This window comes from Saccostrea cucullata, unplaced genomic scaffold, assembly GCF_032062105.1.
Source record: "Saccostrea cucullata isolate Sc308-1 unplaced genomic scaffold, CSIRO_AGI_Scuc_v1 ctg391, whole genome shotgun sequence".
NCBI lineage: Eukaryota > Metazoa > Mollusca > Bivalvia > Ostreida > Ostreidae > Saccostrea > Saccostrea cuccullata.
Genome location: NW_026938695.1, coordinates 713,353 through 732,323, shown reverse-complemented (window position 1 = coordinate 732,323; position 18,971 = coordinate 713,353). Strand labels below are relative to the sequence as shown.

Below are 18,971 nucleotides of genomic sequence, written 5' to 3'. Positions count from 1 at the left end.
ATATTAATTTCGTTTTTCTTTATTTAATAATTTAGTTTCTCTTTATATATTAATTTCGTTTTTCTTTATTTAATAATTTCGTTTCTCTTTATATATTAATTTCGTTTTTCTTTATTTAATAATTTCGTTTCTCTTTATATATTAATTTCGTTTTTCTTTATATATTTTTGGTTTGCACTATTGGGCTTCCGTATGTTACAAATCAAAACTAGTGCTAATTGTAACGGGGACCGTTACAGATGTTCCCCAAACGCTCCCCAACTCCCTTTTGGTGCCATATTCCCTGTAAGCTTCATTAAATAAGACAAACTCTATGCATCTGAGATTTTAACAACATTTACAAAGAAGTGTACAAAAATCATTTAAACTTTAGCTTTGCACGCGTGCACATGTGAATGCATTTGCGTCATGACCAAATCATGTTGTCTACACAATCTATATTTTTAATACACTGAATATTAAAGTATTTAATCCAAAATTATTTTAAAAATACGCTCATTCAAGTGTATGTTTGAATTTACTCATTTCACGTGCACGCACGTGCATACATGGGCATGGTGACCATACCTACTTGTAGAAGTCCATTACATCTATCTATGTTCTAAATTCCACCCCGTTTGGGTGAAAACTAAGTAAATTATAGCTGTTTAAAGTTTCAGCCAATCAGATTGCAGCACATGTACACGCACGTGTATGCATGTGCATGGTGACCATACCTACTTGTAGAAGTATATTATATCTATCTATATTCCAAATCCCATCCTGTTTGGTTGAAAACCAAGGGAGTTATAGCTGTTTAAAGTTTCAGCCAATCAGATTGCAGCGCACGTGCATGCACGTGTTTTCATGATAATTGCTTTATTTCAAGTTGTAGGATATCCTAATGCATGGCTATCTTCAAAATTTCAAAAGATTTCGTCAAAAAACAAGAAAGATATTGAGACTTTCGTTGCAGCCAATCAGAGCGAAGTGCACGTGCATGCGCGTGAGATCTTGCTATTTTCACCATGTCGTCATGTCTATACTACTAATACATCCTCACGTTATGAGTTTCAAAGCATTTCATATAAAAAAAGAAAAGTTGTGGCTATATCTATTATATTGGTCATTTCACGTGTTGCACGTGCACGCTCTTGCAAGCACGTGCGCGCAAAATGACCTTGATTCCGCAAATCTACATAACATGTCTACTAACCCTAAAAAGGTTTTACCTACATCGGACGAACAGTTTACAAGATCATTCCCGGACAAAAAAGTTCCAGGAAGAAGAAGAAGAAAAATAATAATAATAATAATAACTAGTGCTAATTGTAACGGGAACCGTTACAGATGTTCCCCAAACGCTCCCCAACTCCCTTTTGGTGCCATATTCCCTGTAAGCCTTATTAAATAAGACAATATCTGTGCATTATTGACTTTAACAACGTTTTCCAAGAAGGATATTAATTATATTCAAATTTAAACATTGCACGCGTGCCCATGTGAATGCACGTGCTTAATGATCATATCATCTTGTCTACACTTTCTATATATTTAAATATACTAAATATTAAGGCATATTGTCCAAAAGTATCAAAAATCACTGATTTAAGTATATTTTTAAGTTCACTCGTTCCAAATGCATGCACGTGCGTGCACGTGCATGATGACCATACCTTCTTGTAGGAGGCCATTATACCTATCTATGTTCTAAATCCCATCCTGTTTGGTTGAAAACCAAGGGAGTTAAAGCCATTTCAAGTTTCAGCCAATCAGATTGCAGCACACGTGCATGCGCGTGATTTCATAATTTTTTCTCTAAACCATATTGTAGGCTATCCTAATGCATGACTATATTTTAAATTTCAAAGAATTTCGTCAAAAAACAAAGGAGAAATAGCCATTTAAAATTTCAGCCAATCAGATTGCAGCACACGTGCATGCGCGTGATTTCATGATTTTTTTTTCTATATCATTTTGTAGGATATCCTAATGCATGACTATATTTTAAATTTCAAAGAATTTCGTCAAAAAACAAAGGAGATATTGCCATTTAAAGTTTCAGCCAATCAGCTTGCAGCACGTGCACATGCGCATGCTTTCATGAAAATTGTTATATATCATGCGGTAGATCTTCATAATGTAGGACTATGTTCAAAATTTCAAAGGATTATGACAAGAAACAAGAAAGTTATTGAGACTTTAGTTTCAGCCAATCAGAGCGAAGCGCACGTGCATGCGCGTAAGAAATTGCTATTTTGACCATGCTATCTTGTTTATACTACTAATGTATCCTTACATTATGAGTTTCAAAAAATTTCATCAAAAAATAGAAAAGTTACGGCAATATCCATTATATTTGTAATTTCACCTATTGCACGTGCGCGCTCTTGCAAGCACGTGCGCGCAAAATGACCTTTGCTTGGCAACTCTACATAACATGCCTACTAACCCTAAAAAGGTTTCACCTAAGTCGGATGTGTAGTTTACAAGATCACTCGTGGACAAAATTTTCCCAGGAAGAAGAAAAATAATAATAATAATAATAAGAAACAGAGTAAAAACAATATGTTCCCCAACTTCGTTTGGGGAACATAATAATAAGAAACCGAGTAAAAACAATATGTTCCCAAACTCCGTTTGGGGAACATAATAATAAGAAACAGAGTAAAAACAATATGTTCCCCAACTTCGTTTGGGGAACATAACTAGATGAGATCTCGTTGCCAGCAACGAGTAGGTCTTCCGTTGGAGTTTTGATAAGGTTATAAAACAACTTTAAATGAAAAAAAGTGTTCAGATCAATTATTCAAAATCCGTGAGAACACATTTAAGAGTGAAATCTATCAATTTCAAACAACTTCCGGTCTTTATAATTCACTTCCGGTGTGACCGGAAATACTTAAAATTACCTTTAACTCCTTTCTGAGTGTGAAGGAATCATCCCTGATAATTTCGAAGAAAAATGCTCATTTTTTGGACTACTTCCGGTTTGGAAAAAATAACTTCCGGTGGACATAATATTACATGAGACACTCTATTTGCCTTCATAAGAAACATCTAAAAGAGAAAAAAATAAAATTTTGCATATTTTTAAACTACTTCCGGTGGACGATGGACGCAACGGCAACAAAAACCATATATCCTTCTCAAATCTAGGAGTCATGATCTATCATCCCTGAAAGTTTCAGGACCCAATCTCCAACCGTTTTCGAGAACACTCTCGGACAAAATGACACTTTAAAAACGGGAAAATGGCCATATCTCGCGACCGGAAGTGACGACGGCAAAATAAAAAAAACGCATGAAGTTCAATTAGTTTCCTATCATTGCTGAAAGTTTTATGAAAAACTGTCGAGGCATTCTCGAGAAATCGTCTGCACAAAATCGGTAAGAAAAAAAAGAATAATAACTAGAGCAAAGCTCGTTGCAAAGCAACGAGTAGGTCTTCCGTCCGGTTTTGACCGGAAGTGCCGGAAGTGACGGAACAAAAGAAAGCAATGAGCTAAAAAGTCTCCAGTGACTTTAAAATCTCAATTTTGCGTCAAAACCTTCAAAATAAGCCATTTTTTGCTACTTCCGGTGTGACCGGAAGTGGTGACGACGGACGTAAAAATTACTTTTTATGCTCCCAGAGACATATATAACCCAAAAACTTGTCAAGAACGGCAAAAAACGTGTTTTCCGACTACTTCCGGTTTGGCCGGAAGTGACGACGCCGGACGTATTTTGACGGCTCCAATAGATTAAGCTTGACATTTTAAACAAATTTGCTTCTTTGACGTATTACAAATTCTAAATACTTTTTGAGATAAAAAGGAAAAACTTTCGGCCCCTCTTGGCCCCTGATTCAAGGGGCCAGCCCTTTTATCGAGGTATCATTTGAAAGATCTTGGAATTCTATACTTTTTTTGTTCTACATGTTTTAACAAAATATTTCTAGGTAAAAAGTTATCGTAGAAAAGGTGTTAAAAATTTTGAAATTCTCGATAGGACTATTTTCGGTCCATAGCGAGCGTCGGCACTTCGTACTTCCGGTGGTTCTGATATACGAAATTCACTTCTCCAAAGGTTGCTCTAGCATCACTGAAAATTTCATGCTTCTGTGTTGAGTGGTTTTTCAGAAAACTGCCGGACAAAGTGACCCTCTGAAAATCACTTAAACGCGGAAATCTCAAAACCGGAAGTGACGTCATCAAAACAAAAAAATATTTGTCTAGTTTTTTTCATGCTCTATCAGTCGTGAAAGTTTCATGAAAATAGAGCGAGCCGTTTTCGAGAACTCGCGTGCACAAAATCGGTAAGAAAAAAAACAATAATAATAATAACTAGAGCAAAGCTCGTTGCAAAGCAACGAGTAGGTCTTCCGTCCGGTTTTGACCGGAAGTGCTGGAAGTAACGTCAACAAAAGAAGGCAATGAGCTTAGTAGTCTCCAGTGACTTTATAATTTCAATTTTGCATCAAAACCTTCAAAATAAACTTTTTTTGGCTACTTCTGGTTTGACCGGAAGTGACGTCGACGGATGGAAAATTAAGTATTTTGCTTCCAGTAACATATGTTATCCAAAAACATGTAAAAAACGGCCAAAATATGTTTTTTTTGACTACTTCCGGTTTGACCGGAAGTGACGTTATTTGACGACTTTCGACAATTCGGGCTTCATTTCCTGCTGACATCAAAGCCGAAAGACCAGAAGAAACCCAAATTGAACCATTTTTTTCTATTTCTTTTGATTCAAGAGAGAAAGTAAAATTTTTCGTCAACTTCCGGTATAAACCGGAAGTACTTCCAATCGATGCTTTTTGTTGACGATTGTGAATGTAAACATAAGTTCTGTTTGCCTTTATTCAAGACGGTTAAATTTTTCAAAAAATCTTGAAATTAAACATCACTTCCTGTTTCAACCGGAAGTGACGGATGCCAAATTAAAAGACGTAATACATATTTTAAAGAGATGTTTTACCATCCCTGAAAATTTCGTGATTCAGTCTTGAGTGGTTTACAAGAACATGCGTGGACAAAATGACGATTTTAAAAATGAAAATCTGACAAAAAATGCGACCGGAAGTGAATTTTTGAAAAATGAAAAAAAGGTCTGGAGATATTACAAAAATGCATCATTCCTGAAAATATCTTTGAAATCGGTTCAGTAGTTTCCGAGATATCTCGTGTACTATGAAAAGGGAAAAATAATAATAATAGGAAACATAAGAAAAACAGTAAGGTCTTCCGAAGGAAGTCGGAAGACCTTAATAACTAGAGCAAAGCTCGTTGCAAAGCAACGAGTGGGTCTTCCTTCCTAGCGATAAGCAAAAGATTAAATGTTTCTGTCTAGATTGTCAACTTTGCTAACATTCTCTTTTTTGATTTGTCTCAAAAACCCTTACTTGAATTCTTTAATTTGGTGTGAGCATGAGGTCTAAAGGGTACTCTCTCTAACAGCATTCTTGAAATCGTATCCACAACAGTTTAACTTCCAATATTATGAGTTTTGATATCGGATATATCATGTTTGTTGCAATTATGTTTGTGAAACGTGTCATACTACAGAAACATAAGTGTTTTGCTACATTACCATCTTAAAAATCATTTAATATACAATATAACTAGGTAAATAAAATAAACAAATTATATAATAATTCAAAAAATCCAAATGTATTTACAACTAGTGCTAATTGTAACGGGGACCGTTACAGATGTTCCCCAAACGCTCCCCAGGTACCTCTTGGTGCCATATTCCCGGTAAGCTTTATTAAATAGGACAAAATCTATGCATTTGAGACTAACAACGCCAAGTTCATGCAAATTTTATTGCATGCGTGCGCATGTGAATGCATGTGCGTAATGACCATATCATCTTGTCTTCACAATCTATATATTTTTTATATACTAAATATTAAAGTATTTAATACAAAAGTATTAAAAAATACGCTCATTCAAGTGTATTTTTGATTTATCTCATTTCATGTGCTCGCATGTGCATACATGAGCATGGTGACCATATCTTCTTGTAGAAGTCCTTTACATCTATCTATGTTCTAAATCCCACCCCGTTTGGTTGAAAATCAAGGGATAAATTGCTGTTTAAAGTTTCAGCCAATCAGATTACAGCGCACGTACACGCACGTGTATGCATGTGCATGGTGACCATACCGTCTTGTAGAAGTTCATTATATCTATCTATGTTCCAAATTCCATCCTGTTTGGTTGAAAACCAAGGGAGTTATAGCTATTTAAAGTTTCAGCCAATCAGATTGCAGGACACGTGCATGCACGTGTTTTCATGATAATTGCTATATATCATGTTGTTGGGTATCCTAATGCATGGCTATGTTCAAAATTTCATAGGATTTCATCAAAAAACAAGAAAGATATAGAGACTTTAGTTTCAGCCAATCAGAGCGAAGCGCACGTGCATGCCCGTGAGGTCTTGCTTTTTTGACCATGTCATCTTGTCTACGCTATTAATATATCCTTACATTATCAATTTCAAAAGATTTCATCAAAAAATAGAAAAGTTACGGCTATATCCATTATATTGGTCATTTCACGTTTTGCACGTGCGCGCTCTTGCAAGCACGTGCGCTCAAAATGGCATGTTGACAATGTCATCTTATCTACATTTATAATATGTCTATATATTCTATATATCAAAGCATTACATCAAAAAATGTAAAAGTTAGGCAATTTCCAGTATATTGGTCATTTCACGTGTTGCACGTGCGCGCTCTTGCAAGCACGTGCGCAAAAAATGACCTTCGTTCCGCATATCTACATAACATGCCTATTTATCCTAAAAAGGTTTCCCCTTAATCGGATGTGTACTTTACAAGATCATTCGCGGACAAAATTTTCCCAAGAAGAAAAATAATAATAACTAGTGCTAATTGTAACGGGGACCGTTACAGATGTTCCCCAAACGCTCCCCAACTCCCTTTTGGTGCCATATTCCCTGTAAGCTTCATTAAATAAGACAAACTCTATGCATCTAAGATTTTAACAACATTTACAAAGAAGTGTACAAAAATCATTTAAACTTTAGCTTTGCACGCGTGCACATGTGAATGCATTTGCGTCATGACCATATCATCTTGTCTACACAATCTATATTTTTAATACACTGAATATTAAAGTATTTAATCCAAAATTATGTAAAAAATACGCTCATTCAAGTGTATGTTTGATTTTACTCATTTCACGTGCACGCACGTGCATACATGAGCATGGTGACCATACCTTCTTGTAGAAGTCCATTACATCTATCTATGTTCTAAATTCCACCCCGTTTGGGTGAAAACTATGGGAGTTATAGCTGTTTAAAGTTTCAGCCAATCAGATTGCAGCACATGTACACGCACGTGTATGCATGTGCATGGTGACCATACCTACTTGTAGAAGTATATTATATCTATCTATATTTCCAAATCCCATCCTGTTTGGTTGAAAACCAAGGGAGTTATAGCTGTTTAAAGTTTCAGCCAATCAGATTGCAGCGCACGTGCATGCACGTGTTTTCATGATAATTGCTTTATTTCAAGTTGTAGGATATCCTAATGCATGGCTATGTTCAAAATTTCAAAGGATTTCGTCAAAAAACAAGAAAGATATTGAGACTTTCGTTGCAGCCAATCAGAGCGAAGTGCACGTGCATGCGCGTGAGATCTTGCTATTTTCACCATGTCGTCATGTCTATACTACTAATACATCCTCACATTACGAGTTTCAAAGCATTTCATATAAAAAAAGAAAAGTTGTGGCTATATCTATCATATTGGTCATTTCACGTGTTGCACGTGCACGCTCTTGCAAGCACGTGCGCGCAAAATGACCTTGATTCCGCAAATCTACATAACATGTCTACTTACCCTAAAAAGGTTTTACCTACATCGGACGAACAGTTTACAAGATCATTCCCGGACAAAAAAGTTCCAGGAAGAAGAAGAAGAAGAAAAATAATAATAATAATAATAAGAAACAGAGTAAAAACAATATGTTCCCCAACTTCGTTTGGGGAACATAATAACTAGTGCTAATTGTAACGGGGACCGTTACAGATGTTCCCCAAACGCTCCCCAACTCCCTTTTGGTGCCATATATTCCCTGTAAGCTTCATTAAATAGGACAAAATCTATGCATTTGAGACTTTAACAACGCCAAGTTCATTCAAATTTTAGCATTGCATGGGTGTGCATGTGAATGCATGTGCGTAATGACCATATCATCTTGTCTACACAATCTATATATTTTTTATGTACTAAATATTAAAGTATTTTATCCAAAAGTATTAAAAAATACGCTCATTCAAGTGTATTTTTGATTTTACTCATTTCACGTGCACGCACGTGCATACATGAGCATGGTGACCATACCTTCTTGTAGAAGTCCATTACGTCTATCCATGTTCTAAATCCCACCCCGTTTGGTTGAGAACCAAGGGAGTTATTGCTGTTTAAAGTTTCAGCCAATCAGATTACAGCGCACGTACACGAACGTGTATGCATGTGCATAGTGACCAAACCTTCTTTTAGAAGTTCATTATATCTATCTATGTTCCAAATTCCATCCTGTTTGGTTGAAAACCAAGGAAGTTAAAGCTATTTAAAGTTTAAGCCAATCAGATTGCAGCACACGTGCATGCACGTGTTTTCATGATAATTGCTATATATCATGTTGTAGGATATCCTAAAGCATGGCTATGTTCAAAATTTCATAGGATTTCGTCGAAAAACAAGAAAGATATAGAGACTTTAGTTTCAGCCAATCAGAGCAAAGCGGACGTGCATGCACGTGAGATCTTGCTATTTTGACCATGTCATCTTGTCTACGCTGCTAATATATCCTTACATTATAAATTTCGAAAGATTTCATCAAAAAATAGAAAAGTTACGGCTATATCCAATATATTGGTCATTTCACGTGTTGCACGTGCGCGCTCTTGCAAGCACGTGCGCGCAAAATGGAATGTTGACAATGTCATCTTATCTACATTTATAATATGTCTATATATTCTAAATATCAAAGCATTACATCGAAAAATGTAAAAGTTACGGCAATTTCAAGTATATTGGTCATTTCACGTGTTGCACGTGCGCGCTCTTGCAAGCACGTGCGCGCAAAATGACCTTCGTTCCGCAAATCTACATCATATGCCTACTTACCCTAAAAAGGTTTCCCCTTAATCGGATGTGTACTTTACAAGATCATTCGCGGACAAAATTTTCCCGAGAAGAAAAATAATAATAATAATAATAAGAAACAGAGTAAAAACAATATGTTCCCCAACTTCGTTTGGGGAACATAATAATAAGAAACAGAGTAAAAACAATATGTTCCCCAACTTCGTTTGGGGAACATAATAAGACATGTATGTATCGTATGTAGCCAACTGACTGCATCAGACTTTTTTAGCTCACCTGAGCCGAAGGCTCAAGTGAGCTTTTCTGACCACATTTTGTCCGTCGTCCGTCCGTCTGTCTAGCCGTCTGTCTGTCCGTCTGTAAACTTTTCACATTTTCGACTTCTTCTCAAGAACCACTGGGCCAATTTTGACCAAACTTGGTACAAAGCATCCTTGAGTAAGAGGGAATTTAAATTGTTAAAATGAAGGGCCAAGTCCCATCACAAGGGGAGATAATCAAGATAAGACAAAAATAGGGTGGAGTCATTAAAAAATTTTCTTCTCAAGAACCACTGAGCCAGAAAACCTGAAACTTGTGTGGAAGCATTCTGGGGTTGTGTAGATTCTAAATTGTTGAAATCGTGACCCCCGGGGTAAGGGCGGGGCCGCTATGGGGAATCAAAGTTTTACATAGAAATATATAGGAAAAATCATTAAAAATCTTCTTCTCAAGAACCACTTGAACAGAAAAGCTTAAACTTGTGTGGAAGTATTCTGCGGTAGTGCAGATTCTAAATTGTTCAAATCATGACCCCGGGGGTAGGGCGGAGCCGCTATGGGGAATCAAAGTTTTACATAGAAATATATAGGAAAAATCTTTGAAAATCTTCTTCTCAAGAACCACTGTGCCAGAAAAGATGAAACTTATGTGGAAGCATCTTGGGGTAGTGTAAATTCTAAATTGTTCAAATCATGACCCCCGGGGATAGGGCAGGGCCACAATGGGGAATCAAAGTTTTACCTAGAAATATATAGGAAAAATCTTTAAAAATCTTCTTCTCAAGAACCACTGAGCCAGAAAAGATGAAACTTATGTGAAAGTATCTTGGGGTAGTGTAGATTCTAAATTGTTCAAATCATGACCCCCGGGGATAGGGCGGGGCCACCATGGGGAATCAAAATTTTACATAGAAATATATAGGGAAAATCTTTAAAAATCTTCTTCTCAAGGACCACTGGGCCAGAAAAACTGAAACTTATGTGGAAGCATTCTGGGGTAGTGCAGACTCTAAATTGTTCAAATCATAACCCTAGGGGGTAAGGGCCGCTATAGGGAATCAAAGTTTAACATAGAAATATATAGGAAAAATCATTAAAAATCTTCTTCTCAAGAACCACTTGAACAGTAAAGCTGAAACCTATGTATGGAAGCATTCTGGGGTTGTGTAGATTCTAAATTGTTCAAATCATGATTCCCGGGGGTAGGGCAGGGCCGCTATGGGGAATCAAAGTTTTACATAGAAATATATAGGAAAAATCTTTGAAAATCTTCTCAAGAATCACTGGGCCAGAATAGCTAAAACCTATGTGAAAGCATCCTGGGGTTGTGTAGATTCTAAATTATTCAAATCATGACCCCTGGGGGTAGGGCGGGGCCACCATGGGGAATCAAAGTTTTCAATACAATGGGGAATCAATGCATCCTGTGGTAGTGTACATTTCAAAATGTCTAAATTATATCAGTGGGGTAGGGTGGGGTAACAATATGTATTACAAAGGGGAAATCTGGTAAAGAACAGAATGGTTGAAGCTTCTCGCGTGAGCGATGTGGCCCATGGGCCTCTTGTTGTTTGTTTGTAGCAATTTGTCTTTTAAACAAAATGTTATAATTCACATTGACTATAATGGGATGGTCTCAGACTCTGTTTGTTTCAAGGATAAATTATTTGGGTCACTTTTTGAGGCTAGGTTTCATTTATCTTTTTTTTATTTGTTAGAAAGATTCATTTGTTAGATGTAGACCTTCAATCTTGTATCCTTGTTTATCCCTTGCCTTAAATTGTATCAAAGTTTCTTTTTTTAACTTTCAAATAGGAAGAACTTATAGATGTAGTGATATGCCGTAGTGTAAATATAAAATAACGTTTACTGAGATGACTTTTAAGGCACACTTACATGTACATAATTGCCTGTTTCTTTAGTGTTTTTTTTTTATTTATTTAAAAAACACATACAATGAGTTACATGTAACCTGAAGAATCTCAGTAATATAAAAAAGCATGCAAACCACACAGAAACAGCAACTTAAAATATTATGCACAAAATTAATCAAGAAAAAAGTACAGTGGCTGTATATTAACAAGATAGTTTGGAATTTTAAATGACAACTTTCAACCAACATAAACATGATAAAAAAATTTACAATGAAATATATGGCGATAACAAACAGTATTCGAATGTTCCTTATACAATGAAATCGGCAGCAGAGGAAACGCAGTCCGCTAAGGCATCGTAGGTGGATCAGGTGCCATGGAGGAGTGAGCATCCCCTGCCGACCGGTCACACCCACCGTGTGCTTTTTCTCAGGACCGGAAAACAACGAAAAATGAAAAGTGCAGCCGCAAATCTCGATTTTCTTTTTAATTTCAATATCTTTTTAATAGAAATTTCTTCAGAGATATACCCATAAATCCTTCGAATAACAGCCAACATATACATGATATATATTCTCTTTATAAGATATATGCCATGTATCACTTTAAGGATATTTCTAAAAAAAAATCATGTATGTTTTTTTTTAATAAATCTCACATACATATTAAACTGATAAGGTTTCTTTTGAAACACCTATTAGTTTATAAATAAAATATGATGAAACTAGAGCAAAGCTCATTCCAAAGCAAAGAGTAGGTCCTCCGATAGTCTAAGATTAAAAAATATATCAAAACAAATTAAAATGCTCATATACAATTTGAATGATTTTGAAAGGGAAAAAACGGGAGGATGGGGTTGGGTGGAAAAATTTTAAAAAGCCTCTTTCACTTTATAATCTTTGGACGCTTTTATCAAACTGTTAAAACTACAAAGTTCATTCATATAATTTTCTTTACAACAGGTTGTTAGTTGGGGCACCGCTTGATTCCTTATCTTATGCCAAAAATTACAGTAATACAGGAAACGTCTTTCTGTGTCCTGTACATGTCCAGGAGAAAATTACAAATCTTACGAGTTGTACGGAAATACGATTACCAGACTTAAGAAAGATAGGTAAGTATTAATAATAATTTGGAATTGATTTTGATATTGAAAACAAAACTTTTAACGTATAAATTGGTGTATAACTCTGACTTCGAATTCAAAGTATATGTATATGTACATGTATATGCCACATACATGTAGAATTCGAGATATTCAAAATGGAAATATCGTGATTTAATTTTTCTTCCCTGTATATGGGCTCCAAATAATATGTTGGAATTTAAAGGGCACTAATTATGCACTTTTAACAGCCGACTTGGTTTCACATATTCGTATCATTTTTAAAAAGACAATTTATTTATATTGCTTTGGCCTTCAACTTGACAAACAGACATATCAACAACGTTGTGATCACTGATAGCCCCAAAAAATTTAAAGTACCTCCATTATGCCACATTCTCAGACGAATTTATCCGACACCCTTTTCAGAACATACTACTCTTGGTAGGCGTGGGCGATCAACAGGGGGCATAAACACCTATACATGTAGGCAACCGTTCTCGTCTCAAAAATGCCCATAGGGTTGTGTTTTATACCCTTTTGACAAATTTTGGTAATTTGCCCGTTTGTTTGTTTCATTCCCTTTCGAGAAATTCCACTTATACTGAGATGCCACCACTTGCCTTATGCTTTCGGGGATGCACTTTTAGACCCACGCTTAGCACTCAAGGACATTGAGTAATCATTTTTGTGCCAGCACTTAGTGGGTTACTTCTAATAATGATTCCTCGTGAACTGAAAGTATGACATAACCTTGAAACAATGCAATTTGATCAAGTTCAAAATATTTTTTTCCTTTCGTGACCATATCTTCCAATAGATAATCTAAGTACCCATGTGCATGGCAATATATCTTTTGACCATAGGATATGTAAATGACTGTACAGATCTTAATTCATCCTCATTTCAGCTATTTCAAATCTCTGGCAAAAGAAATAGTTACTTTAAAACATCTTATTGATAAAGCTAAGGTGAAGTTTTGTTTGTAGGTATATACTTGAAACAGATATTAATATTGCTGAAGTCGGAAGCAGGTGTAAGCATCTCACCTAAGGGAATGAAAGCTATACCACAAAGTCAGACACATCTGTTTCAAATTTGGATATTTTACTTGAAAAAGAACCTCTAACAACCAATATCTATGATAAACATGATGACTTAAATTTTATAATCGCCACCTTCCTTTCCCCTTGCAGTAATATACTTGTTTACAGGAAAATTTTCATTTTCGTTTTCGCCTCCTTCGCCCTTAACTTGGTTCGGCTAATTTAACAAGAGGCCCAGGGGCCACAGCGCTCACCTGAGCACATCGGCTAGATAAAAAGCTCATATCAGATCAGAACTGAAAGTTTACTAGGGGGGGGGGGGGGCTTGAATTTTAACCCCCCCCCAGGGGGTCATCATTTGAACAAATTAGAATCTACACTACCTGAGGATGATTCCATTTAAATAAAAAAATATCACTAATCATGGCTTTAAAGTAACTGAAAAGAATATTTTAAAAGGTTTCCCTATATATCCCTATGTAAAACTTTGGTCGGCCATTTTGGCCCCATCCTAGCCCCTGGGGTCATGATTTGAACAAACTTGAATCTACACTACCTGAGGATGATTCCACATGAGTTTCATCTTTTCTGGCCCAGTGGTTCTTGAGAAGAAGATTTTTAAAGATTTTTCCTATATATTCCTATGTAAAACTTTGGTCGGCCATTTTGGCCCCACCCTAGCCCCAGGGGTCATGATTTGAACAACTTGAATCTAAACTACCTGAGGATAATTCCACATGAGTTTCATCTTTTCTGGCCCAGTGGTTCTTGAGAAGAAGATTTTTAAAGATTTGTTCTATATATTTCTATGTAAAAATTTGGTCGGCCATTTTGGCCCCACCCTACCCCCGGGGGTCATGATTTGAACAAACTTGAATCTACACTATCTGAGAATGATTCCACATGAGCTTCATCTTTCCTGGCCCAGTGGTTCTTGAGAAGAAGATTTTTAAAGATTTTTCCTATATATTCCTATGTAAAACTTTAGTCGGCCATTTTGGCCCCACCCTAGCCCCGGGGGTCATGATTTGAACAAACTTGAATCTACACTACCTGAGGATGATTCCACATGAGTTTCATCTTTCCTGGCCCAGTGGTTCTTGAGAAGAAGATTTTTAAAGATTTTTCCTATATATTCCTTTGTAAAAATTTGGTCGGCCATTTTGGCCCCACCCTATCCCCAGGGGTCATGATTTGAACAAACTTGAATCTACACTACCTGAGGATGATTCCATATGAGTTTCATCTTTCCTGGCCCAGTTGTTCTTGAGAAGAAGATTTTTTTAAAATGCCATTAATTTTTCCCTAATTCATAATTATCTCCCCTTGGAAAAGGGCGAAGCCCTTCATTTGAACAAACTTGAATCCCCTTCACCCAAGGATACTTTGTAGCAAGTTTGGTTGAAATTGGCCCTGTGGTTCTTGAGAAGAAGATGAAAATGTGAAAAGTTTACGACAACGACAACGACTACGACGACGACGACAACAACGACAGACAACGGACAAATTTTGATCAGAAAAGCTCACTTGAGCCTTCGGCTCAGGTGAGCTAAAAAGGGGCGATCAAAGAATACAGTATAATTTCTTAAATAAAACTGTGACTGGGCGAATTTAAAACGTGGCGAAATTGTTTGCAAGGGTGAAGGGGCGAAAATAAAACGGGGCGAAAATAACCCTGTATACAGTACCTTCTTCGTCTGCATACGTACGGATTTATATATCTCAGTTGATTCGATAGGCAAGAACATGCCTTACTCATGAACAATTTCTAAAACGAGGTAAATCATTGACAAACAAACTGATGTAACAAGAATATCAGCAGTCTCGTTTAAAGGCATCATTTCATAAGATCTCTGGTCGATACAATTGATTAAGGTCACTGTTGGAAAAAGTTAAACTTGAAACTTCAAATTCGTTTTTAATCTCATCGAAGGTCATACACTGTACTTAAAAAAGAAAGTAATTACTAGCAAGTCATGGCTGTTCTTTGACCTTGACTCGTGATTATCTCTTCAAATTTAAAATCATTTTCAAAAAGTATCAAGGTTGTTACAATGCCCCAATCCAATTCAATTCAAAATGTTCAAGGTTCTTTAAAGTAAAATTTAGGGATGTTCGATTCGTAATTTTCAGATGGAAAAGCAATCTAAAGGTTCATAATTTATTTATTCAAAGATTAATTATGTCATATGATGTGATATATACAATAATTGGAGAAAAAAAAAATCTGTCAAAAAAAATTATCGGTACTTTTTTGTTTTTTAGTTTCGCAGGACTCCAGGCTTGGTGCAAGTTTAATGGTTTTAGAAGATACAACACTGGTAAGTTTTTTAATTCAAGATTTATTTTATTTCTTTAAAAATCACATATGTTTGTGAAACACTGATATGCCAAAAAGTATAAATAATAAATATTATCGTTTTAAATGCATTTATTTCAGATTTGTGCACCTGGATTTAAAAATCCATACAAGCAAAATGAGACTTCCGGTGCATGCGTATACTTTAAGAATAATAACATCTCGGATGTATCCGGTCTGCTTATTCGAATTACAAATGACAGTTTCAACACGGCCATGTTTGGATTTTCAATGGCGCCTGGAATAGTAAGCTTTCTTTTACTTCATATTCTTCTTAGGATTTCGAGGGTAAAGTTACAAAGTGGTTTTTATTTTGTGGTTCTTTTTAGCTCCCCTGAGCTGATACCTCATGAGCTTTTCTGATCACCCAGCGTCCGTCCAATCGTCTGGATGTCCGTCCGTCTGTCACATTTTCAACATCTCAAGAACTAAAAGGACAAAGGACAAATTTTTTGTTTTTGCCCCTAATTTGAGGTGTCTTAGACTGATGCAAAATGTTTATATATAAAAACATTTTGTCAACCCTGCCTTAATTGAATATTAGTTTTTAGTGAAGGGATACACAAAGCTCACGGAGAGATCAGGGAATATGTCAATTTCAGAATTTCTCATTTTAATGTAAAAATAAAATTTCATCGATTTTACATCATATTTTATGTATTAAATCTCAGATAGGCAAGCTTGTGCTCTATGTCTCCCAAAGAGAAAAGTATCACAAATATGACAAAAATTTACCAAAATTATGGAAATTCTGGGAATTGTCCTACTTTTGCACCCTTTTGTAGCTTCCGTGTATGCATCGAATCAAAATCAGTTCTGGTTATAAAACAAGCATCTTTTTGAGATCTTAATTACAAACAATCACAATTTTACCAATGCTTTGATTTAACATTAAAAAAACAGGCCAGAAATCAGCCGTTACCATACATTGTCCTTTAGCCAAAAAAGTTACGGAACATTCTTGAATGATAGAGATGCTTAAATTTTAAAACTAAGGATCAAAATTAGAGTATAGTCATTAAAATCATCTTCTCAAGAGCTACATGCATTGTGCAAGAAATCTACGACTTATAAGCGCATCCTTCGACAGTATCATTTTTAAATTGTTTAAGTCATGAAATCCGGAATGGGGTTGGGCACAATAGGGAAGCAAAGTTTTAAGTAAAATACATAGGGAACAAAATATTTAAAACCCTTTTCTCAAGAACTTCTGGACCAAAAAAGTTTAATTTATATGGATGCATTCTGGGGTAGAATTTTATTCTAAATTATTCGAACATGGTAATCAGGATAGGGTATGGCCACAACAGGGAATCAAATTTTTGCATATGCCAATAAATTCCTTTTTTAAATTTGATATTGTAAAAGACTTTAAAAATGTATTTCTGTATGCAATATACCATATGTAAGATTTCTCTATCAACGACAGTTTGGGGGTTTATAATTTCTGACTTCCTTTGTTGAAAGGGCCCATGCACTGGTTTAACGATATTAGACATGCTTTTGTTCTGTTGCATATACAACAATAATGGTTCTTGTAGATCTGATTTTTTTTACTTTTGCGAAAAGCACTGACTTTAACTGTTGACGGCTTACTTTTACACTAGGACAATGTAAGGAATCTCTTTAACAATACAAATATATAGCTCAACATGTAATTAAAGGAAAATAACGAATTATTTCAAAGCACAAAATATACTACTCTTGAACAAAACGACAACCACCTTGCCCTCAAAACACTATCATGACATTATAGTGCCCTTAACACTATATATTATTATAAATAACCACTAGAAAGGGTTTCTTATCTATTATCAATTCTGTACATCCGTACATGATATACATGTTTAAATATCAAAGTAAATCGTCGACTTTAAAAGTCAGTGCTTCTCTCAAAAGTCCTTTATGTTATTTTTTTGTCCAACAGAATGAAACATTCCCATACACTGTTGGTGGACCAAACAGCGGGAAACAAGGTATGTCTCTATAGCATTGTAGAACTCAGTAAATCAGTCAAATTTCAGTTGACCTTCAGTCATTTTTCAATAATCAGAATGCCAGAGTTTCATCCTGTGTAAATCGTAACTAGTCACCTAGTCCTAAGTAGTATCAATGATTCAGTAACTAGTCACCTAGTCCTAAGTAGTATCAATGATTCATTAACATTTATTAGTCTATAAGTTACTAATAATTACTTACATTAGCTATTTAGTTTTAGAACTTTAATAGGAAAGCACAATATTCCAGCAAATTTTATAGATATTTCTTTAAATAGTACGAATGAGTTACTCACTTATTTTTATGTACATTTATAGAGATATTTGTAATAGTTTTTTTTTTTGGTTTTCTTTAGAGTAGTTAAGTCATTTAAGATAAATGTATCCAATTTCAGTTGAACATAACCCTAATCCGATCATTATAAGACATTTTCCAAAGAAAGTAATGATCATATAATTATCCAAAAACATCACTAGCAATAAAATTATTTACTTTTCAAAGACGAACTCTGTAAAAGTGTAAACAAAAATTTACATTGTTACGTAAGATTTCCATTCTTAATGAAAGAAAAAAATTACCACATGCCAAATTACGTAATTGTACTTCATATAAAGTAGATATATTGTTCAACATCTTGTAACATATACAATAGTCTTACTCTTGTTCATTATATTTTGGTCTTCAAAGAAATATTTTGTTTAAATTTGCTCTGATCTTTAAAAAAAAAAAAATCAAAGACCTAGGGGTGAAGTTTATAACAACATATTACTGTATGTACATAATTCATGTAATTCATTCTTCCTTACCTTTTGGAAGTAACATAGTCTTTCTGCCTCAAATCCATCAAATTCTCGATGAAATTCGGTTTCTAGGATATATTAAGTTTTGATACTAACATTTTATGGATCAAATTTGCCAAAACCCCTTTAGAACCGATTCTCTAGACTATATCCATGATCTTATTAGAGAATAGTAAACTTATACTTGAAAGAAAAACTTGGAATATTCAGCAAAAATGGAGAGTAGACATAAAAGCACGTGGCGTTATAAGAGTTGAAATCCGTCGATTTTTGATTATTCCAACAAAAAAAAACTCTTTCATTTTATTGAAGCAAAGAAAGATGTTTCGTTGTCAATATTTATATTTCATTGGGAAAAAGATATAAAAATGATAAAAATACATAAACATCTTAAAAGCAATATAAATTCTT

At 35.2% G+C, this 18,971-nt stretch overlaps 1 protein-coding gene across 1 annotated transcript in view; it reads left to right on the top strand.

The window, feature by feature from the left end:
* Positions 1-18,971, top strand: part of LOC134250966 (integrin alpha-4-like) — a 38,631-nt gene that overhangs the window by 4,497 nt on the left and 15,163 nt on the right. The window contains exons 2-5 of the mRNA XM_062733332.1: positions 12,215-12,366; positions 15,669-15,724; positions 15,844-16,008; positions 17,690-17,738. Of these exons, the coding sequence (XP_062589316.1) occupies positions 12,215-12,366; positions 15,669-15,724; positions 15,844-16,008; positions 17,690-17,738 (422 nt within the window). The remainder of the gene's footprint in view (positions 1-12,214; positions 12,367-15,668; positions 15,725-15,843; positions 16,009-17,689; positions 17,739-18,971) is intronic.